Consider the following 24,367-nt stretch of genomic DNA (forward strand, 5'->3'; position numbering starts at 1 on the left):
GTCCGTGTAGAAAATGTGAGAATCGATACCATCTTGTGCGAGAGGGTGTACGGAAGCATCTGATTTTGAATGGTTTTTTTAAAAAGTACAAACATTGGATTAATCATGGGAAATCTTACATATCTCTGCATGCTAATCGAGGAAATGAAACATTGGCTAATTTAGACATTGGCGACGATATGGTTGGAATGATACAAGGGGCTGTGAGAAATCCACATGCCAGTACACGTGTTGATGGTAATGAAGCACAGAGCACTAATCCCCATGCATCTGAACCCTAGCTCGGTCCAAATGCAGAGACTACAAACTATTTCAAACTTCTTCAAGATGCACAAACTGAATTGTATCCGGGTTGTCAGAAGTTCACATCTTTGTCATTCATTGTTCGGCTTCTACATTTGAAGGTGCCTAATCAGTGGACAGACAAGTCTGTTGACATGTTGCTTGAGGTATTGAATGAGGCGTTTCCGTTGGGTGTGAAACTCCCGGACTCATATTATAAAGCTCAAAAGGTCACAATAGATTTGGGCTTCACATATGAGACATGGGATACATGTCCCAACAGTTGCATGTTGTTTCGAAACGAGGACGCCAATCTTGATAAATGTGTCATATGCAACAGTTCAAGATGGAAATCAAATGGTGATGGTGGTTCAAATGGTCCTCATAACGGTGGCAAACAAGTAGCTGCAAAACAAATGAGGTATTTTCCTTTAAAGCCAAGGTTGCAGAGGCTGTTTATATCATCCAAGACGGCTAAGTTAATGAGATGGCATGCAGAGGAACGAACTAATGACGGTGTCTTTAGGCATCCTGCAGACTCCCTTGCATGGAAAGATTTTGATCGTCGGAATATTGACTTTAGTAATGATTGCCGAAGTGTAAGGCTTGGCTTAGCATCTGATGGTTTTAACCCATTCAAGACGATGAACATAGTTCATAGCACTTGGCCTGTTGTACTCATTCCATACAACTTGCCGCCATGGATGTGCATGAAACAACCATTTCTAATTTTATCTGTGCTTATTGACGGCCCGAAAGGACCTGGTGACAAGATTGATGTGTATATGCAACCGTTGATTGAGGAGTTGAAAGAACTATGGAATGACGGTGTCTCCACATTTGATGCATCAACAAATCAAATGTTTCAAATGCATGCAGCTTTACTGTGGACAATTAGTGATTTTCCTGCATATGCAAACTTGTCAGGATGGAGTACTAAAGGCGAATATGCATATCCTTGTTGCAATACAGAAACTACATCGTGTTGGTTGAAGTATAGTAGGAAACAATCATACTTGGGTCATCGCAGATTTTTACCTAATGGCCATAAATTTCGAAAGGATAAAGTATCATTTGATGGTAGTCGGGAAGTCAGATTCAAACCAAAATTGTTGTCTGGAACTGAGATGCTGCTATAATTAGAATCTGAGGGTATTTTAACCCAATACAAGAGGGATGACCTTAAGGAGAGGCATAGGAGACAAGTAGAGAAGGAGAAAGTTGGACATCGCACCCATAGCTGGAAGAAAAAGAGTATCTTCTATGAACTGCCATATTGGGAGCACAATCTAATTAGACACAACCTTGATGTGATGCATATAGAGAAGAATGTTTGTGATAATGTGTTGTGGACTATATTAGGGGTTGCAGGAAAATCGAAGGATGGTGTTAATGCTCGGCGTGATTTACAAGAAATGAATATTAGAAAACTCCTACATTTGCAATTAAGAGGGTCGAATAAAGCTTATTTACCACCGGCACAATTCACGATGACCAAGGATGAGAAAGATTTGTTCTTGAAAGTATTGAAGGAAGTTAGAGTTCCCGACGGGTATTCATCCAATATATCGCGTCGTGTGCGCTTACATGATAGAAGTATTGGGGGTCTTAAGAGCCACGATAGTCATATTCTGATGCAACAACTAATTCCATTGGCCATTCGAAGATCGTTACCGAAGAATGTAATTGAACCTTTGAATGAATTGAGCAATTTCTTTAGACAATTGTGTTCCAAAGTCAATCGTGCGACAGATTTGCAATATATTCAAGATCGTATCGCCGTAACACTTTGTCATCTAGAGAAAATATTTCCTCCTACTTTTTTTGATATAATGGAGCACTTGCCTATACATCTAGTTGACGAAGCATTATTGGGTGGAGCGATTCAGTTTCGATGGATGTATCCAATTGAGAGGTATCTTCTTACTTTGAAGCAATATGTGCGTAATAGAGCTCGTCCAGAAGGTTCAATTACTAAAGGATATCTTATGGAAGAATGCCTGAATTTTTGTGCACAATATCTCAATGATGTGGAAACTAAATCTAATCGACTCACGAGGAACTACAGTGGTGATGATAATCTGGGTCGTGCTGTTGGTGAAATCACAAGCTTTTATCTTGATAACATTTCTTGGGTACAAACTCATCGGTATGTCTTATTCAATACAGCCGCGGTTCAACCATTCATAAAGTAAGTTATGTCACTCATTCAATATTTATTATGTTTCATTGAATTTTGAACCAAATTTTGTTTTTTGATAAAATTTCAATTTACACAGCAAACACCTTGAAGAACTTAAGGTCAAAATGCCTCATGTTGACGATCATCAGCTTCGGCGTGAACATTTTGAAACTTTTCACATTTGGTTCAAGGAACATGTATGTATTTAAATGTACATATTCTATTTACCTAAGTCGAACTATATTTTAAATTTTATAATTTTTATTATTTAAAATAGGTTCAAACGTTGCGAAGGACTAGTGATGTCACATTTTCTGAAGAGATTACTGTATTGGCAAATGGTCCTCATAACCTGGCAAGGAGGTTCAACGGGTATATAATGAATGGGTTTCGGTATCGAGTAAAGGCCATGGATGACCGTCGAACCACACAAAATTGTGGTGTAGCTTTGAAGGCAGATACTATAAGTTATGTTAGTCGGAAAGATAAGAATCCTCGTGTGGGGTCTGTGTACTATTATGGACAATTGACAGATATTGTTGAGATTCGATATTCCAATGAGAAGAAGCATGTGTTGTTTAAGTGTGATTGGATTGACAACATTCACGGGAAGATACAAGATGTCTTCAATTTTACGTTAGTCAACTTCAATCATTTGTTGTATCGAGATGATAGAATTGCTAATGAACCTTTCATCTTGGCATCCCAAGCAGAGCAAGTTTGGTATGTTGCAGACCCGTTACAACCAGACTGGCAAGTGGCGGTGAAGATGTCTCAAAGAGGTTTATTTGATATGAGTTCGACTGATCCCCAAATTGAGCCATATATGAGCCAACAATTGGAAGAAAATATAATGCTTCGTGATGAAGAAGTTGGTTGGGTGAGGGAAGCCGCAGAAGGGGAAACAGTTGATGTTCAAATAGGTTGATGTTTAATCAACATCAATAATTCACTTAAGGCCAAGGTTGTAGTTAATCATCAGTTTCTTAATTTACTTTGTCTTTGTAATTGTATTAGTTCAATTAATGTCATATTATAGTTGATGACAAACCATTATCTATGTTTCTAATTAATGTTATATTGCTTGCAGATTATTATGGGAAGGAAGAGGAAACCTGATCATCCCCGGCGCATGATGTCCGACGTGGTACGTAAGAGGACATCAGCGGCACCACCATCAGAGGAGGCATCACATCGACCACCATCAGAAGGGCCATTAGTGCCACCATTAGAGGAGGCATCACAGCGAGCACCATTAGTGCCACCGCATCGACCGCCATTAGTGGCACCACAGCAACTATCATCTACTCAGCCACCATGCCTACCATTGCTGCGTCCACCATCAGTGGCACTACCATTAGAGGAGGCATCACAGCGAGCACCATCAGAGGGGCCATTAGTGCCACCGCATCGACCCCCATCAGTGGCACCACACCAGCTATCAGCTACTCAGCCTCTAGGTCTACCATCGGTGTGTCCACCATCAGTGGCACCGAAGCAGCTATCATCCCGACTAGAGTCATCGGCTTATGAGCCATCCGCAGGTATATAAATTTGCTTTGATTTGTATGAAAATTATTTAAATATATATTTATTTGTTCTCATTACATATAACTTGTTTATTTTAATTGTATTTTTCAGATCCTTCGACTTCTTCACAGCCTCACTCAGGTATAAGAAATTGATTTGTATTGACATAATTTGCATTTGTTTATTATGATTGCATATTGTTTATTCTTATTGTATCTCACAGGTCATGTTAATTCTTCATCAACCTCGAGTAGGCGTGGTAGAGGATGTGCCAAGGGCATTAGGGAGTGGGGTACCGGTACCAAATTGGACATACAATTTGATGAAAATTACTGTCCAATAGGGGATAACGTGTCTAAGTTAACTACTCAACTTGGCATTATTGTGCGAAATGGTAACATTGTTCCTCTTACTTTTCTTGACTGGAACACTGTGCCTGATGATATTCTTGATGCTATCTGGAAGGATGTGAAGGTAAAAGTATATTTTTGTCCAAAAATTTAAATTCCAAAATTGTGTTATTATTATTTAAACCTTGAAATTGTGTTTTATAGGACAATTTGAATATATGTCCAGAGGAGTACAAGCCAATCTGCATGAAAAACTGTAACAGCATATGGAAGGATCACAAGAATAAGATTAAGTGTAAGTATTTCAAGCCTAGAAGTGAAGATCCTAATCTGAAGGATGATGTTCCTTTGCACATTGTGCCAAGCCAGTGGGAAGAACTTGTGGAGTATTGGCGTATTTCCGATGCTGAGGTATACAAATAAGTTATATGTATGATATGTAAACATACAAATCATATTTATATACTTACATTTGTTAAACCTATTATAGAAAATTGCAACTAGGAACGCTAAAAATTGGCGAGCTCACGGCATAGCTCATACCACAGGGCGTACTACGTTCGCTCAGATACGGCATGAGGTTTATATTTTACTGTTTTATTTTTGTATATAAATAAACATTGTATATTTACAAATTATTTGGATTCTAATTTTCATGTTTCTAAAAAAATGTAGATGACCAATAAGGGGGAGTCTACTGATAAGATGAATGTTTGGCTTATGACACGTAGAGTAGATGACCCAGAGGTTATCCAGACCTTGGTAGTTTCCAAAGACCTTTGATTGTATTTAAAGTTTATTTTTTATTTTTTGTGTTAACTATCTTAATTTGGCATATACTTGTATTTCTTATTCAATACAGGATGAGTTTAATGGCCAACTCTCTATGCTACCTGAGGATTGTCGGACTTTGGAGGCTAGGAATGCCATTTTCCATGAGTTGATAGGTCATGACAATCATGGATATTGTCGCACATACGGGAGAACTGTGCCTCGGAGAGCAGTGTATAAAGATGGTGCAGGGCCATCACAGTCAGCACCCCAGCCATCGACTATTATTCAGATCACCCAGCAGGTTCGTGCAGAGCTAAGGGATGAGTTGAGGGAGGAGCTGAGGGAGGAGATGAGAACAGAGTTCTCTACACATTTACAGCAGCTGAGAGCTGAGATGATGGCCTTTGTGTCACAGGGGGCAAGTGTGGATCCTAACAGACAGGTTCGATATAAATTAAATTGTTTGATAGTTAAATTGTCATACAACATTATGTATAAAATTCGAATATGATTAACACATTATGCGTTGACTATCATAGGCTCCTGATGCATCGAGTGGCCACCGGGCATTTAGGGAATCTGCAGAAGCCGAGAATCCATATACACCACCACCAGAAGATCAGGTATAAAATCTAACTTTACATTCTAAGCTAAAATGTATATTTGCATTCTTTGCATTCTAAGCTAATAGAGTTGTAAGAGAAGACAGGACTCAAATTGGGTTCCCGGATTAGGAGTTAGAGATGGATTTCACTCTAGGCAAACTATTTCTTTAAAAAAATTGAATTCGAGGTGTTAACGTCCCAAAATCACCAAAAGGGGTCGGTTTAGCACGGAACTTGGCACACACGACCGCCTAGGCACAAAAGGTTTGTGGGAGAAGACGGGACTCCAATCGGTTTCCCGGTTTGGGAGTTAGAGCCATATTTCGGTTTAGGCAAACTAGTTCCTTAAAAAACTTGAATTCGAGGTGTTGACGCCCCAAAATCACCCAACGGGGTCGGATTGGCACGAAACTTGGCACACACGACCGCCTAGGCACGAGAGACTTGTGGGAGAAGACGGGACTCCAATCGGTTACCCGGTTTGGGCGTTAGAGCCATATTTCGGTTTAGGCAAACTAGTTCCTTAAGAAACTTAAATTCGAGGTGTTAACACCCCAAAATCACCAAATGGGGTCGGATTGGCACGAAACTTGGCACACACGACCGCCTAGGCACAAGAGACTTGTGGGAGAAGACGGGACTCCAATCGGTTTCCCGGTTTGGGCGTTAGAGCCATATTTCGGTTTAGGCAAACTAGTTCCTTAAGAAACTTAAATTCGAGGTGTTAACACCCCAAAATCACCAAATGGTATCGGATTGGCACGAAACTTGGCACACACGACCACCTAGGCACGAGAGACTTGTGGGAGAAGATGGGACTCCAATTGCTTTCCCGATTTGGGAGTTAGAGCCGTATTTCGGTCTAGGCAAACTAGTTCCTTAAGAAACTTGAATTCGAGGTGTTGAGGCTCCAAAATCACCAAATGGTATCGGATTGGCACGAAACTTGGCACATACGACCCGCTAGGCACAAGACACTTGTGGGAGAAGACGGGACTCCAATCGGTTTCCTGGTTTGGGAGTTAGAGCCGTATTTCGGTCTAGGCAAACTAGTTCCTTAAGAAACTTGAATTCGAGGTGTTGACCCTCCAAAATCACCAAAAGGGGTCGGTTTAGCACGGAACTTGGCACACACGACCGTCTAGGCACAAGAGATTTATGGGAGAAGACGGGACTCCAATCGGTTTCCCGGTTTGGGAGTTAGAGCCATATTTCGGTTTAGGCAAACTAGTTCCTTAAAAAACTTGAATTTGAGGTGTTGATGCCCCAAAATCACCCAACGGGGTCGAATTGGCACGAAACTTGGCACACACGACTGCCTAGGCACGAGAGACTTGTGAGAGAAGACGGGACTCCAATCGATTTCCCGGTTTGGGCGTTAGAGTCATATTTCGGTTTAGGCAAACTAGTTCCTTAAGAAACTTAAATTCGAGGTGTTAACACCCCAAAATAACCAAATGGGGTCGGATTGGCACGAAACTTTGCACACACGACCACCTAGGCACGAGAGACTTGTGGGAGAAGACGGGACTCCAATCGGTTTCCCGGTTTGGGCGTTAGAGCCATATTTCGGTTTAGGCAAACTAGTTCCTTAAGAAACTTAAATTCAAGGTGTTAACACCCCAAAATCACCAAATGGTATCGGATTGGCACGAAACTTGGCACACACGACCACCTAGGCACGAGAGACTTGTGGGAGAAGACGGGACTGCAATCGGTTTCCCGGTTTGGGAGTTAGAGCCGTATTTCGGTCTAGGCAAACTAGTTCCTTAAAAAACTTGAATTCGAGGTGTTGACGCTCCAAAATCACCAAAAGGGGTTGGTTTAGCACGGAACTTGGCACACACGACCGCCTAGGCACAAGAGATTTATGGGAGAAGACGGGACTCCAATCGGTTTCCCGGTTTGGGAGTTAGAGCCATATTTCGGTTTAGGCAAACTAGTTCCTTAAAAAACTTGAATTCGAGGTGTTGACGCCCCAAAATCACCCAACGGGGTCGGATTGGCATGAAACTTGGCACACACGACCGCCTAGGCACAAGAGACTTGTGGGAGAAGACGGGACTCCAATCGGTTTCCCGGTTTGGGCGTTAGAGCCATATTTCGGTTTAGGCAAAGTAGTTCCTTAAGAAACTTAAATTCGAGGTGTTAACACCCCAAAATCACCAAATGGGGTCGGATTGGCACGAAACTTGGCACACACGACCGCCTAGGCACGAGAGACTTGTGGGAGAAGACGGGGCTCCAATCGGTTTCCCGGTTTGGGAGTTAGAGCCATATTTCGGTTTAGGCAAACTAGTTCCTTAAGAAACTTAAATTCGAGGTGTTAACACCCCAAAATCACCAAAGGGGGTCGGATTGGCACGAAACGTGGCACACACGACCACCTAGGCACGAGAGACTTGTGGGAGAAGACGGGACTCCAATCGGTTTCCCGGTTTGGGAGTTAGAGCCATATTTCGGTTTAGGCAAACTAGTTCCTTAAGAAACTTAAATTCGAGGTGTTGACACCCCAAAATCACCAAATGGGGTCGGATTGGCACGAAACTTGGCACACACGACCGCCTAGGCACGAGAGACTTGTGGGAGAAGACGGGACTCCAATCGGTTTCCCGGTTTAATTGTTAGAGCCATATTTCAGTTTAGGCAAACTAGTTCCTTAAGAAACTTAAATTCGAGGTGTTAACACCCCAAAATCACCAAATGGTATCGGATTGGCACGAAACTTGGCACACACGACCACCTAGGCACGAGAGACTTGTGGGAGAAGACGGGACTCCAATCGGTTTCCCAGTTTGGGAGTTAGAGCCGTATTTCGGTCTAGGCAAACTAGTTCCGTAAGAAACTTGAATTCGAGGTGTTGACGCTCCAAAATCACCAAAAGGGGTCGGTTTAGCACGAAACTTGACACACATGATCGCCTAGGCACGAGAGACTTGTGGGAGAAGACGAGACTCGAATCGGATTTCCGGTTTGGGAGTTAGGGTCGGATTTCTATCTAGCCAAAATTATTTACTTAACTATCTTTGTAATTATATAGTAATTAATTTTTTATGTTTTTTTGTAATTAAAATATTAATACATAATTATATTGTCATTAATTATTTTTATTTTTTATTTTCAGATATTTCTTGAGTAGCAGTTTGCTTCTTGTGGAATGCAGCCGTGTGAAGATTGCGACAAACTTTTGTTTATGAAGAAAACTTTTATTTTTGATTTACGTTATTTAGATTTGTGAACAACATTATGTATGTATTATGCAAAATTATGTGGTTGGATAATTTTGATGATGTGTTGTTATGAATGGAAGAGTACTTTAATTATGGATGAAATTTTATTTATATACAGGAATTTTTATATTATTATATAGTTATCGATTTTTTTTTTAGCTATTTTTATTTAATACAGGTAATTTGCATATTTTTAATAAATTTATTGTTGCATTTTTTGTTAGAACCAGGTTTTTAGCGACGGTAGCGTAGCCATCGCCAATGATATTGGCAATATGAACAAAAGGCCTTTAGCGACTGTACTTTCACCGTCGCAAATAATATTTTAGAGACGACACACTTTTCTGTCGCAAATAACAGTATTAACGACGGTATTAAACCCGTCGCAAATAACCATTTTTAGCGACGGTATTTTTACCGTCTCAAATAAACCCTTTTGCGACGGTATTTTCCCGTCGCAAATAGCCATTTTTAGCGACGGTATTTTAGTGCCGTCTCAAAGTTTGCAGATTTTTACACATTAATTGCGACAGTATTTTGCCGTCGCTAAAAGGCAATTTTGCCGTCGCCAATATTTTGCGACGGCGTTTACCGTCGCTAAAGATCTTTAGCTACCCCTTTTTTTGCGACCCCCTTATTACCGTCGCTAAAAGCTATTTACCGTCGCAAAAAAGCTTTTGAGACGGCTTCTTTGGTATTGGCGACGGTATTTTACCGTCGCAAAAAAGCGAATTTTTTGTAGTGTATATTTTGGTAATTCTCGTAGCCATTCACTCCCAAAAAAATATATTATCTATACACCACTATTTAATGTTGATATATATTACACACACAAAATTAAACATAATTTTTTTATTGATTATCATTATGTTTTGATAGTTCTAATGCATCCAAATATTGAATGTACATGATGACGAGAATGTTCATATCAAATGACGTGAATGTGAATGTTTACATTAAATGTCGTGTGATGAAGATGATACTAAGGTTCACATCAACTGTGTATCAAATTACACAATCACAAGCCTCAACTTTCATTTAAATATAAACATGATTGCACGTGATGACGTGAATGTTCACATCAGATAACGTGAATATGAATGTTCATATCAGATGACGGTAAAAATATATTCACATCAGATAAGAGAGAATGTTCACAGTATTTTTAATGTTTTGTCAATTAAAAATATATTCACATTGTATAATAATATAAAATAATAACATCAATGTTATTTAATTTGTGTATGAAATTTCCTATGTGTTGGTCCTTTCCCTTCTCTTTCCTCCTCCAAATTAAATATAAGGATATAAGAGTTTAAAAAAATAGTGTAAATTAAGAAAAATGACTTTATAGAAAAAAAATTATAAATACATCAGGCTAAGTGGATTAAAAAAAATTTCATAGACTTCTTGAATTAGAACACTTCTAAATAGGATTTATCAATAAAAATCCCTTATTTAAATAAGTGTATTTATTTAAGTTATATTATTTTTTATTTTTTTACATATTTTTATAAAAAATTTAAAAATATTTTTATTTAAATTATTTCAAACCTCTCTTGTTTTCCTCACTCTACTGCTTCCTGCAAAAATTCTCCTCAGGACTCATCCAACAATCCCAACACTAATTAGCTAACCCAAAAGTTTGTAAAAACTCTTCATCAATTTTTTAACATATTATTCCCCAACCCCAAACAATCACCTCCAACACAACACCATGGATTCCAGCGATTTTTTTTTCACCTTCTTTTCTCTTCTTCGTTCGTTCAAAAAATACAAGCAACAGTAACCAGATGATAAATCCATTAACATATTCTATAGCAACAACAATATATGGTAGAAAACTAATAAAAGTAAATCTTCATAATACTGAAGCTAAAATGGGTCAAGATTGACAAAGGTATTTGATTGAATTATTTTTGAAAAACAAAACAGATTCACCCATAGGATTAATTTGGTTGCCACCAGCCACCACCAGCCAAACAAATTCATCTTCCAGTTCATCTTCGGTGGTGCTCGTGCGCGACGGTGGTGCTCTTGTACCCAAAGCGAGAGAGATAGCGTGGAACGAGGAGGCAGAGGCGTAAGAGAGACAGAGTCACAGAGTGAGAGACAGACAGGTGTGAGAGAGTTAGAGATTTAGCGTGTGCAATGTATTTTTTGCTATCCAAAAAAAAAAAAAAAGTGCATTTTTTTGACTACTTGAACAATTAAATATGCCTAAAACGATTACGGTTTTTAAACCCTATTTTTTTCTACTAAATTTTTTAGTTGTCTATAAGAAATAAAGGCATTTTTTTTTGGACTAAATACTTTAGCCGCCAACTAATTTAGAAATTTCTCCAAAATTCGAACTCTTCCCTCCGAAACTTTTAATTACAATTACTGACTAAAATTTAGTCTCTAATAGTAAAATAAATACCAACTAAATTATTTTTACTAGCTAAATATTGTACATTTAGAGACCAAACTTTATTTTAATCACCCAAAACCCTATTTTGAACGACTAAAACTAAATTAGTCACCAAAAATAAAATTAATACCAATTAAATTATTTTTTAGTAATTTGCCTGAGCTATGTGAGTTGGTCAAGATTAGAGTTGCACTTTGGTTGCTTCCAAGCTTCAAGGAATATCATTTTACAGTTCAAGATTTCTTGTTCAATTTGAGGCAAGTCAGATTTTGTCTAGGAAGCAGTGGGATGCATTCATAGGATCAGTGGCTGAGAGGGCTGTTTGCTGTGGAGCAATTTGTCTGGTGTTTCTTCTTTCTGCGTTGATGGCAGCTTTGTGTGTGTCGTTTCTCACTAACTTTGTGTGATGCTAGTAGTCATTTTGTGACTATGAACAGGTGAATATGCAGTCTAGTCTTTTTTGTGGTGGTAGTTTTTTGCTACGTTGGTAGTCTTGAACAGGTGGGATGTTTTGCTTCGTTTTTGTTTTTTTTTGGCTGTGTCTGACAGCTTTGTATAGGATCTGTTTGGGCCTGGGACATGCTCCTTATATTAGTGAATCCTCTTTGTCTTTTTTTATTTATGATTTATTCACCCAAAAAAAAAGTCTTTTTTTGCTATTTCAAAAAAAAATTTCCGTTTAGTAAAAGTTTCAAATTATAGTTCCACCCATTGATTTGAGTGTGTTGTTTGTTTTGAACTTTCAAATCATAATTCTACACCCATTTCTCAAAACTCAATTCAAAACATAATCATTACTTTTCAAAATTCATAACCAAACACATAATTCAAAACTCTTTTTAAAACTCATTTCAAATCAATATTTTAATTTTTTAAATATTTTAAATATTTAAATATTTTAAAAATATTTTAATTTTGTTAAGATTTTAAATATTTTAATATTTAAATATGTTACGATTTTTTTAATTTTTTAATTTTTTGAATATTTTTAAATATTTTAATTTCAAAATATTACAATTTTAATTTTTTAAATTTTAAAATATTTTATAAAAATAAATTCAAACTCTATTTTATAAAAATATTTTAAATATTTTAATTTTTTTTGTTATGTATTTGGTTACGATTTGAGTGTAGAGTTATGAAAGTAGTATAGAGTTTCGCGTTATGTGTTTGGTTATGAATTTTAAAAATAATTTCTTAAGCGAGTTTTGTTTTATGTGTTTGGTAACGATTTGAGTGTAGAGTTGTTTTTAAATTTAAAATATTAACATTTTAAATTATTTAAATTTTTTTAATATTTAAATTATTTAAATTTATACGATTTAAATTTTTTGAATATTTATTTTAATTTTTTACTTATTAAATTTGTTAGATTATTTAAATTATTTAAATATTTATGATTTAAATTTTTTGAATATTTATTTTGAAAAAAATTTATTTCCTTTGTAGTATTTTCAATTAAAAAATTGATTGATGTTATTTTCTGTTAATAATAATTTTTTTAATTGAATTTTAAAAAGAGTTTGGTTATGAGTGTTAATCAGAATTTTCAATAATGTGAAAGTAGTGTGTTTTGTTATGAGTTATAACAATTTGAATTAAGTTTTAAAAATTCTTTTCAAAACTCATAACCAAACAAACTTTCTTACTTCACATGCAAATCAAATTTTTGAAACTCAATTTCACACTCAATTCAACACTCTATTCAAAAACCATAACCAAACAAATTTTCTACACTCAAATCATAATTTCACTACTCACAAACTCAAAATACAACTCATACTCTCAAATCATATTTGCAAAACTCTACCAAACGCAACCTTATTTTTTAGTAGATAAAGATTGTACATTTAGGGACTAAATTTTTATTTAGTTGTCCAAAACCCTATTTTCAACAACTAAAACTAAATTAGTCGTCAAAAGAAAAATTAATACCAACCAAATTATTTTTAGTAACTAAAAATTATACCTTTGCCGACCACAATTTTTTAGTAGCTAAAGTGTATACCTTTGGCGACTAAATTTTTTTAGTCGGCATTTTTAGTCTCCAAAACTGTACGTTCCTGTAGTGTACACACAATTCAGGTTTCTTTTCTTTATAAAAATAAAAATAAAAAAAGGTAAATTACAAACACTCTTTGAAATTTACTTAAAATATGAATTGTTCTCTGTAATTTTTGAAAATTACATCTCAACCCTTCAACTTTATACTCACATAACAAATGGCTCCTTTTATTAATAAATGGTCAAATCAATTAATTAATTTTAACATATAGTTTAATTAATAATTCATATAATTTCATTGTTATATAAGAGAATAGTTAAAATTTTTATTTTTTGGCGAATTACACTGACAGTCCCTATAATTTGGGGCTTTTGTTATTTTAGTCCCTGACTTTTCAATTGTGATACATTTGACCCTGAATTTTGAACCTTGTTCCAAATAAGGACAATTAAAGATATCATTGCTTAATTTCAAGGGCAAAATCGTCAATTTGATAAAATATAAACTAATTTGATAAAAATAAATGTCAAAAAAGTATTTTTAGCTTTTTTAAAATTATTTCTACCTACTAAAGATAAAATTATGTAAAATTGATAAATCTTTTGGACATTTATTTTTTTTTACTAAATTAATTTTTATTATGTGTTTGAATGATAATCATGTAAGCGGTGGTTGTTTTTATTTTCATTAAATTAGTTTCTATTTTTTCAAAAGTTAAATATGGCGACAACTTTGATATCATTATTAAAGCAATCCATTAAATTCAAAAATCTAAAACTAAAAACATTTCATATATTAAATATATCGGTTACACATTAAAATCCTACCAACCACCCATTACATAATTATCATCCACATACATAATAAAAATTAATTTAGTAAAATAAATAAATAAATAAATAAATAAATGTCTAAAAGATTTATCAATTTTACATAATTTTATCTTTGGTGGGTAGAAATAATTCTTAAAAATTTAAAAATATTTTTTTTGACATTTATTTTTTATCAAATTAGTTTATATTTTATCAAATTGACAATTTTGCCCATGAAATTAAGTAATAATATCTTCAATTGTCCTTATTTGGAACAAGATTCAAAATTCATGGTCAAATGTGTCACAATTGAAAAGTCAGGGACCAATGTGACACGAACTCCAAACTTTAGGGGCTATTATAGTGTAATTTACCCTTCATTTTTTCTATTAATTGTGTGGAATAAAAAATTCTAACAAATGGATATTTGTAAATTCTCAAACTAAAAGAAGCAATTCATATTTTAAGTAAATTCAAAAAATGTACTTGTAGTTTACCCTATAAAAAATTACTAGAAGAGTAGGGTAATGTTAAGAGTGTGTACCATATACAAGTTATGATATTTATGGCTTTTTAATTACCACAAATCACTACAAGAAAAATCACTTTTGGCGACTAAATTTTTAGTCACCAAAGGTCCATTTTTAGTCTCCAAAAGTCGCCTTTTTATCTTCCCCGACTAAATTTTTTAGTCGCCGATTTTGTCGTGAATAAACGGTCGCAGAATGTTTTGGCGACTAAAAAGGTTTTAGTCGGCAAAAAGACAGGTCTTTAGTGACCAAAGTTTTGGTCGCCAATACTACATTCCACTGTTTAAAATTATACATTTGGCGACTAATCTTTTAGTCGCCAATAGTTGATGGAACGCCGACCAAACTGCTTAGTCGCCAAAACAAATACTTTTGGCAACCAATAGTTTAGTCGCCAAAGGTTGTTCGGTGGAAAAAAAAAAAAAAAAAAAAAAAAAAAAGCTAACTTTTCTTTCTTTTTGAGATTCGAACCACCAACCTTCTACCTTCTAAACCTTTAGCAACACACTCCTTCCACTATACCACTACAACATCACATGAATATATATGCAATATATATTATTTATATACTATATTGACCTGTATTAATATAAAACTATATATTTATTTACTAAAAAAAATTGAAGCCACTTTTGGCGACTAAATATATTATTTAGTCGCCAATAATGTAATTTTGGGCTACTAAGATATTTTTTAGTCGCTAAAAAAATAAGTTTCGGCTGAAAGTAGCATTTTTGGTAAGTAAACCTATTTTTAGTCGCCAAAAACGTCCCCTTTTGGCTACTAACTGAACTTTAGTCGCCAATTGCCTGTTTTTAGCTACTAAATTTTTTTTAGTAGCCAAAAAGTTTCACTTTCAGCGACCAAACTGTTTTTAGTCGCCAAAACACGTAGAATCGGTGACCAAACTGTTTTTTAGTCGCCAAAACCTATACTTTTGGCTACTAAATTATTTTAGTCACCAAAAACCGTCACTTTTGGCTACTAAAAAACCTTTCGTCGCTAAAACCCATACATTTGCCGACTAAATCTGTTTTTAGTCGCCAATAACTATACATTTGGCTACTAAACTCTTTTAGTCGCCAAAAGTCTTCACTTTTGGCTACTAATTCCATTTTAGTCGCCAATTGTGCTACTTTCAGCGACGAAAATTTGGTTATTAGTCGCCAAAACTACTTTTCCTTGTAGTGAATATTATAACTCAATCTTATAATTAAAAAAAGAAAAGAAAAAGAAAGAGTTATAACCAAATATCAGTTAAGGTATAACCAGAGAGTTATCGAATCATAACTAAAATAATGTCTTAACCAATATAACAATAAGTCATAACTAACACCACAATATGTCATTATTAAACATCACAAAAATCGTAATCAAATGTTCATATGGTACAGATCCCAAACAAGAAATTTCCATACGGGTAATATGTTGTGAAGTCAATAGTGATTATTTTTTTCTTTGTCCTAATCTTTCAATCAAAACTTTTAATATATATAAAATTTTCTAATAATTTAACTACGGTTTCTCTCTTTAAATCCTGTCAATAATTTAAATGTCACTTGCACGTTAATTACCTATATTATATAACTACTGATGGTAGATTAGTCTTCAATTTGTTGAGGCGGTGGAATTATGAACATTTAATAAAATATTTGATAATTTATTTGTAGTGTTTAACATTTTTATATTTCCATAGGTTGCAGACAAACATCCATGATGAAGAAGTAGATAACCACATAGTTTTCTTTCTTCTATTTTATTTATTTTGACATAAAAATAGTTAATTAGTCTAGGTATGAATTGATCAGATTTGTGGACCTGTCAATTTCAATTATTATTTACTTTTTAGGTTTATGTCATTGCAAGTATAAAAATGATTTTATAAAATTAAAATAAATTATTACGGTTTGATTTGGTTCATCAACTTGACAAGTATTTAATAATGTTCTCTTTTTTATTAGTTAAATTAATGGAGTGCACAATTTTAAATGAAATTCACTCTGTTATTTTAGGGAGTTATTATTTTCATTCAATTTTGTTCCAAATACACTCTTTTATTTGTTCTTATTATACATATAGTTACATTAATATCCTTTTATACAAAGAACAATTGAGGTGTACGTGCAAAAGTAAAAAAAATATTAATATAATCATGTATAATAAAGATAAAAATATATATATATATATATATTTGAAGTAAAATAAATTAGGAATAAAGACTCCCTTATTTTAATCAATCCAAAAGATTGGTATTGCCGACCCACTCGTTAAATAGGTGAACAAAACAATTTTGAGCAAACGATTGTTGTGGACTTTTCTAAACCAACTAGCCACGGCATCTCTTCAAATTAGGGGTGGGAAATTTTGATACAATAATTTTTTTTTTTTGATTAATAAAAAGAAACATTACTGATGAAGTAAATATAATACATAAGTGTATACATCAAGTGTGACATAAGAGTAAAAGACATCATAGCGAAAATTCTTAATTTCAATATATTTACCTCACATAAACTCAATACAAAATCAATGTTTTAGGTTGAATTAGTTCTTGACACGATTCTCAACATAACATGCCAAGATAATATAAAAAAAGGGAATTATATCGTAATGGACAAAGAATTTTTTATTTTATTTTTATTTTTATTTTTTATTTTTTTACACATAGATAACCACATAGGCGCATTTTGACAAGTTAAAAAAGTCAACTTTTTAGTTTTTTAACTTTTTTAATAAAAAAACTAGTTTTTTTAGTCCAAAGAAGCCAATTTTTTGTCAAAAAGGCCACAAAAAAGTCAAAAAATAAAAAAATCAACTTTTTACCAACTTCTCAAAACAGTCTATAGTTTTCTTTCTTCTATTTTATGTATTTTGACATAAAAATAGTTAACTAGTCTGGGTACGAATTGTCAGATTTGTGGACCTGTCAATTTCAATTATTATTTAATTTTTAGGTTTATGTCATTGCAAGGATAAAAATGATTTTTGGAAATTAAATAAATTATTACAGTTTGATTTGGTTCATGAACTTGACAAGTAATTAATAATGCTCTTTTTTTTTATTAGTTAAATTGATGGAGTGCACAACTTTAAATAAAATTCACTCTATTGTTTCGGAGAGTTGATACTCTTATTTTATTTTGTTTCAAATATACTTTCTTATTTATTTTTATTATATATAATTACATTAATATCGTTTCATACAAAAGATAATTAAGGTGTATGTGTAAAAATAATATATATATATATATATTAATAAAATTATGTATAACAAAAATAAAATAAAAGAATATATTTAAAATAAAATGGGGTAGTAATAACATCTCCCTTGTTCTAACCAATCGAAAAGATAGGTATTGCCGACCCACACGTTAAATAGGTGAACAAAACGATTTTCAGCAAACGATTAATTGTTGTGGACTTTTCTAAACCAACTATCCACAGCATCTCTTCAAAGTAGGGGTGGGAAATTTTGATATAATATTTTTTTTTATTAGTAAAAAAAAAATTATCGACGAGGTAAATGCAATACATAAGTGTATATATCAATCAAGTGTGAGACAATAGCAAAAAAACAATAGAGCGAAATTTTTTAATCCCAAGTAAGTTGGCATAAAAATAAAAAATTAAAAATGTCCAATCAATATATTTACATGACATAAACTCAGAGTTCATTTGGATAGTGAGTTGGCTTTTTGACTTTGATTTTTTTAGTTTAGGGTCAAAAAGTCTCGTTTAGGATAGTCTTTTTAATTTTTTTGACTTTTTGTGAGAGAAATAATGTAATGATTATGAGTTGAATGTGATATTTTGTTTTATTCGATTAAAAAACATATTTTATCTTTTTATGACTAAAATAATCTCAAACCCAACCCAACCCAACCCAACCCGAGTTGCCAAACCAATGCTCAGTATGAAATTAATGTTTTGGGTTTGATTAGCTCTTGACACGAAATCTCGAACAAAGCAAATTTTTTTATTTTATTTTATTTTTTATTTTTTATTTTTTTAACACAAATATACCTCTTCAGCTTCTTACTTATATCTCATCAGATAATTACTTGTACCCCATATGTTTTTATAATTTTTTTAATGTCTCATTGTGTTGCAATTCCCCCTATAAAAAGTAAGCAAATCGAGTTAATTAAAATTCACATAACTTGAATTTGACATAATTAATCCATTTCAAAGGTGTTGGTCTAGTTTTTTTTTTTTTTTTTTTTTTTTTTTTTTTTTTTTTTTTAACTTTCAAGTAAATGTTGGAAAAAAATAGTTTTTTGGCAACTTTAATGTGAAATTAAAGTAGATTCTAGCCATTAGTTGAGATGGGATTAAATGAGCTTAGATTTTTTACAACAAGGTCTTTACATCACAAAAAGAATGACAAAAAATCATTGAGAAATGAATGAGAAATTGTCTCATAAAGATGACATCATAAATGAGGTATTGAGAATTGTGTATAGCTACCAATCCCACATTGATTGTAGAGGAAAACTTTGTTGGGTATTTAAACCTCAAGATTATGAGAACGTATGAGTCCTTTGGGGTATCCAAATTTTGCGAAAGAATGGAGACATGAATGCTTCAATGATGGGCTTGGGCTAAAACTATGGTTCAAGTTGGTTATGGCAAAATTGCCACGCGCACGCGGATCGTTCGCCTGCCCGAGCTGGGTCCGTGGATCTTGGGCTTGAAGCTTGAGGCTTGAGTTAGGTTTGGGTTGGGCCACATTTGGTGGTCTAGCAACCTAAACGTTTTGGGCCAAGTCTGCTGCAGATATACATATATTTTTTTTTTTTGATCAGCAAAAGAGAACTTTATTGATGACAAAAACATACACATGCAGATATACATATTTGTATATATAGAAGATATATTTTACATAAATTGTTCCATCAGTTTTGGTCCATTACTCTAGCAGTTTTGCAGGAGTAACGGGCATTAGTGGTTAGCCTTCATGGCTGGAGACTCCTCCTCTCTCTCCCCTTTATGTATGAAAAGAGGCCCATCTTCCTTGGTTTGTTACAGATTTTTTGTTTCCAGAATATATCAGTCAGTTTGCTTCTCCTATATTCTTTTTATGTGAGAGAGTGCTGCATTGTCAGTTCGCCAAAGCTAACAGAAGGTGCTCCTGCGTTAGCGGGTCTAGACCACTTATCCTAGGAGACAGAAGTCGACGTCCCTCCAATATCCACGGTGAGGCGGCTAATCTGTTTTAAGGATACTGTGGTATCACAGAGAATTTGGTTTGATTTCTTATTTCCAATATTTCAATTAAATATGTATTTATGTTAATCATGTTCATGTCATGCTCTAGAATGTAATTTATCAAATATGGATTTATTTGATATTCTATTATTTAATTTAATAAATCATGGATCTATTTAACTTGTTTAAATTACACAATTTGTATAAATAGTAAATTATGTTGCATTTGTTTTTGTTTGGGTATTTTTTTTAATTTTAATTGGAAATCATGCTGGTTTGAAATTTGATTTGGCTATTTATGAGTATTATAATTTATTAATTACTTAAATACCGTCTAATACCAAAATAATATTATCATATTATGCTCATTTTCATTCACCCAATCAAATCCTTCATTCTACACCACCATAATATTCTCTAACCCTCTTGGCGACACACCAAATAATTGTAGACAATAATGACGATGGTATTAATTGAGAATGATAATACTATGTAATAATTTTTTTTTTAAAAAAAAGCACTTTTACTTTAACTTCTACGTTAAACATGCCATATTTATACCTATAAACCAATTCTTTACATACCCCTTACCCATTTTCTCAGGTGCCTTCCACCTATGTATATGGTCTTGAGTACGAGTGTTGGGTGCGGGTATATATTTAGAGGTCAGATTCGTCAAATTATACACTTAAGGATACGTGTCCTTGGTAAAAAAATATTATATTTTTATATTTTTAATCAAGTATGTGAGATAAAATAGTATTATATGTAATTTATAGTATCAAAAAGACATTTATTTTCTAGCCATTATACAACAATTTATACATATAATAGTTTGGTTTCATTTTTCTAAAAATAGCTTTCAGAAAATTCTACTTTCTTATTTTTCGTATTTTTTTTGTTTTTACTAATTTTTTTAATATTTTAAGAATTTTTTTTAATTTTTAGACACACTTACATAAATACATAAAAAAGTATAATTTCTGTGAAAAAAAAAATCTTTTAAAATTCACTAAATATGAAAAATACAAAAAAAAAATGAAAATTTAGTAAATTTTTCATATTTTTATGTATTTATTAATTGTTTAAAACATTTTTTCACAAATTTTTTACTTTTTAGATACATCTAAAATGAGGTGCATCAAAAAAGTAAAAAAAAATGCTTAGAATTTTAAAAATATTCACTAAAAACAAAAAAACTTAATTTTCAAAAAACTTAATCCAGAAAACTCAAACCAAATTATATAAGTGTCTATTGAAAAGTATACAACACATATCCCATATCCTTATCTAAGAGTCAAGTATCCAACACAGGTATTTGATTTGTTTTGAAGAGTCCGTATAAAATGAGTTAAAAACTGACTTTTAATTTTTTAAACTTTTTCCCAAATGGCTGCATAACATAGTTCTAAATATCGGCCGGTACGTACCGGCCAATTCGTACCGAAAAATTGGAGTGCCGATATGGATATGGACCGGTATACCGGTAAGACTGAAATTCGCAACTGTAACGTCCGATTCCCGGTACGTATCGGCCTGAATCCGATACATGCAACGATACAGTTCTGATACAAATTTGTCATGGCCGGTACGAATGAAATTAGAGCAGAGAACCTTCAGCAAAAGCAAAAATAATCGTCGGTTACATATGAAATTGGAGCAGAACAGAAAAACCTCTTGAAATTTGTGATGGTTTATGCTCAGTTTTATGCTCTGTTTTGCAAGTTCATTCTTTGGGCTATTGTGCTCTATTTTGTTGTTGGGCAAGCACACCAATATGCAACTTGCAAGCTTTTTTGTTTTCCTTATACTCTGTTATTATAGGTTCATCCTTATACTCTGTTACTATAGTAACATATCAAAAGGCTGAACTTGCAAGCTTCTATACTCTGTTACTATTTTTGTTTCATATATCAATATTATTATTATTATTATTATTATTATTATTATTATTATTTTCCTTATGTTTTTCTATTTCGTAATTTCTTTTTTAGGCCACTGTTATTCTGCATCTTTTAAGCCACTATTCTGCACCTTTTTAAGCCACTATTTTTCTGTTGTTTATACATCTATGCCACTGTTTATATTAATATATATATATATATATATTCTCAGTTGAGCAAGAGAAAAAAAACAAGAAAAATAAATATTGAAATCAAAATCTTCATCTGTCAAAAGCTTACTATGTTGAAAATGAGACTAAAACAAATACATTTCATTTAGTTGAAAATAGTTAAAAGTGTTCCTACATATCAAAATTTTGATTAAAATGTGATAAATAAAGACTAAAAGAGTAAAAAAAAAATGCATAAAATTGAGTTTTAGATGGATTGTTAATGATTTTTAAAATTTCACGGCCGCGACACCCAATTCCCGATACGTATCGGTCGATACTACCAATACCGATACTCCGCGATCGATACCGTTACGTTACCCGATACCGCGATTTAGAACTATGCTGCATAGCCTTGTTGGAAAATTTATAAAGAGGTAGTTGTGAATTGAAATAGACTCCATTTTGAATGAAAGGGTGTAACCTTTTATGGTGTCTTTTTATTTTAAAGGAAAAGTCAAACCTCCATTTGAATGAAAGGGTGCAAACCTTTCATGGTGTCTCTTTATTTTAAAGGAAGGGGTATGTCCCTTCTTCATACATTTTCTATTCAAATTGAATAGGTGCCAACAAAGCCTATATAAAGGCAGCCCCATTCCAATTTTGATTGATTCTGAAAATTCATTTTCCTTGCCTTCATTTTGCTCTCTTGCGTCCTTTATTCTTCATATTATTTTAGGAAAAATTTCAGAGAGTTATAGAACACAAGGTTCTGGTTCGTCGAACAAATTTGTTTGAAGTGCTACTACAAATTTGTGAAGATCATTGTATCCTAGGAGATAGACACCACATAACCGTAAGCACCGTAGCGGGGCGAATCTGTCTTAAGGACAGAGTGTCACACACTCGACTTGGTCTTAATTTTAATTCGATTCGATAAATAAATCCGGTATGTTATTTATTTATTTTGTTTGAATTTATTTCAAGTTATTTTATTTACACAGAAGATTGTTCCAACAGTCTTAAGACAGATTTGAATTATTCTGTTTACAGAATTTTTCGTTTATTTCCTTTTTTATTTCATTCTTCGTAAATAATTTCGGAAGAAAATTATTTTCTGTGGATTTACAAAATAATATTCTGGTTGGAAAAATAAATAGTGATTATATGCTATTTGACAGATAGTAGTAATATACTGTCTCTTTTCTTTGACAACAACTAGTAGTACGATACTGGTGTCATTAACAATTCAGAATATATTTTTGTGGAATTTTTTCAGAATTTAATTTTGGGTTTTAGAAATTATTTTCTGAGTTTTCATTACTTAAAATTCTGTTTTAGTATTTTAATTATTGAAGTGCTATAGAAATTAATTTTCTATGTGGAATTAATTTGGTTAAATAAAATTTTATTTTATTTCCAAATTAATTGAAAAATAAAAGTTATAGCTTTTATTTCTTTTATTTTACAGAATTTATTTTTCTGTGTGGAATTAATTTGTTTAAATAAAATTTTATTTTATTTTCAAATTAATTGGAAAATAAAAGTTACATTCTTGTTTTTTTTTTATTTTTACAGAATTTAATTCTGTGAATTTGGTTTAATTTTCTGTGTAGTGAAAATTTTAATTATAAATTTGTTTTATAAATTAGAATTGATGGCTACTGAAACTAATGCCCAAACAAGTACTACTGTGGTGGCTGCAATGACGCCAACCCCCTCTCCTGTGGTGACAGTGCCAATAAATCATGGAGAAAAGTTAGAGAAGTTCTTAGGAACTGACTTTAAAAGATGGCAACAGAAAATGTTGTTCTATCTTACAATTCTGAACCTGGCTTGTTTCCTCTGTGAAGATACTCCTATCCTGAAAGAAGATGAGACCGACCGGCAAGTGGTTGCTGCGGTTGATGCTTGGAAACATGCCGATTTCCTTTACCGGAATTACGTCTTGAACGGACTTGACAACACATTATACAACGTCTACAGTCCAATCAAGACAGCAAAGGAACTTTGGGAATCGTTGGAGAAAAAGTACAAAACGGAAGATGCCGGCTCAAAGAAATTTGTGGTTGGCAGATTCCTGGATTTTGTAATGGTTGATTCAAAAACTGTGATCAGCCAAGCTCAAGATTTCCAACTCATTCTGCATGACATTCACGCAGAAGGTATGTCTCTCAGTGAATCATTTCAAGTTGTAGCCTTAATTGAAAAATTACCAAAAGGCTGGAAGGAATTCAAGAACTACCTCAAACACAAGCGCAAAGAAATTTCTATGGACGAGTTAATTGTGCGTTTGAGGATTGAGGAGGACAACCGTAATTCTGAAAAGCGGGCTGGTAAGAATCCTATGGAGTCTAAGGCAAATGTGGTGGAACATGCTTCAAAAACCAAGA

At 33.3% G+C, this 24,367-nt stretch overlaps 1 protein-coding gene across 1 annotated transcript; it reads left to right on the plus strand.

The window, feature by feature from the left end:
* Positions 1-2,310: 2,310 nt before the first annotated feature.
* Positions 2,311-9,564, plus strand: LOC114265829 (uncharacterized). Its single transcript, XM_082888813.1, has 10 exons — positions 2,311-2,431; positions 3,952-4,008; positions 4,106-4,135; positions 4,218-4,468; positions 4,549-4,755; positions 5,020-5,106; positions 5,207-5,560; positions 5,658-5,741; positions 9,178-9,252; positions 9,487-9,564. The coding sequence occupies exons 1-10, from the start codon at positions 2,311-2,313 to the stop codon at positions 9,562-9,564; spliced, it is 1,344 nt and encodes a 447-aa protein (XP_082744939.1).
* Positions 9,565-24,367: the final 14,803 nt, after the last annotated feature.

Source organism: Camellia sinensis, chromosome 9 (assembly GCF_055761805.1).
Source record: "Camellia sinensis isolate YWXY chromosome 9, ASM5576180v1, whole genome shotgun sequence".
Taxonomy (NCBI): Eukaryota; Viridiplantae; Streptophyta; class Magnoliopsida; order Ericales; family Theaceae; genus Camellia; species Camellia sinensis.

Coding starts and splice junctions, on each gene's coding strand:
- LOC114265829 (XM_082888813.1), top strand. CDS start 2,311: ATGTGGAAACTAAATCTAATCGACTCACGAGGAACTACAGTGGTGATG. Junction 4,469..4,548: donor CTATCTGGAAGGATGTGAAG/GTAAAAGTATAT, acceptor TGTGTTTTATAG/GACAATTTGAATATATGTCC. Junction 5,561..5,657: donor GTGTGGATCCTAACAGACAG/GTTCGATATAAA, acceptor TGACTATCATAG/GCTCCTGATGCATCGAGTGG.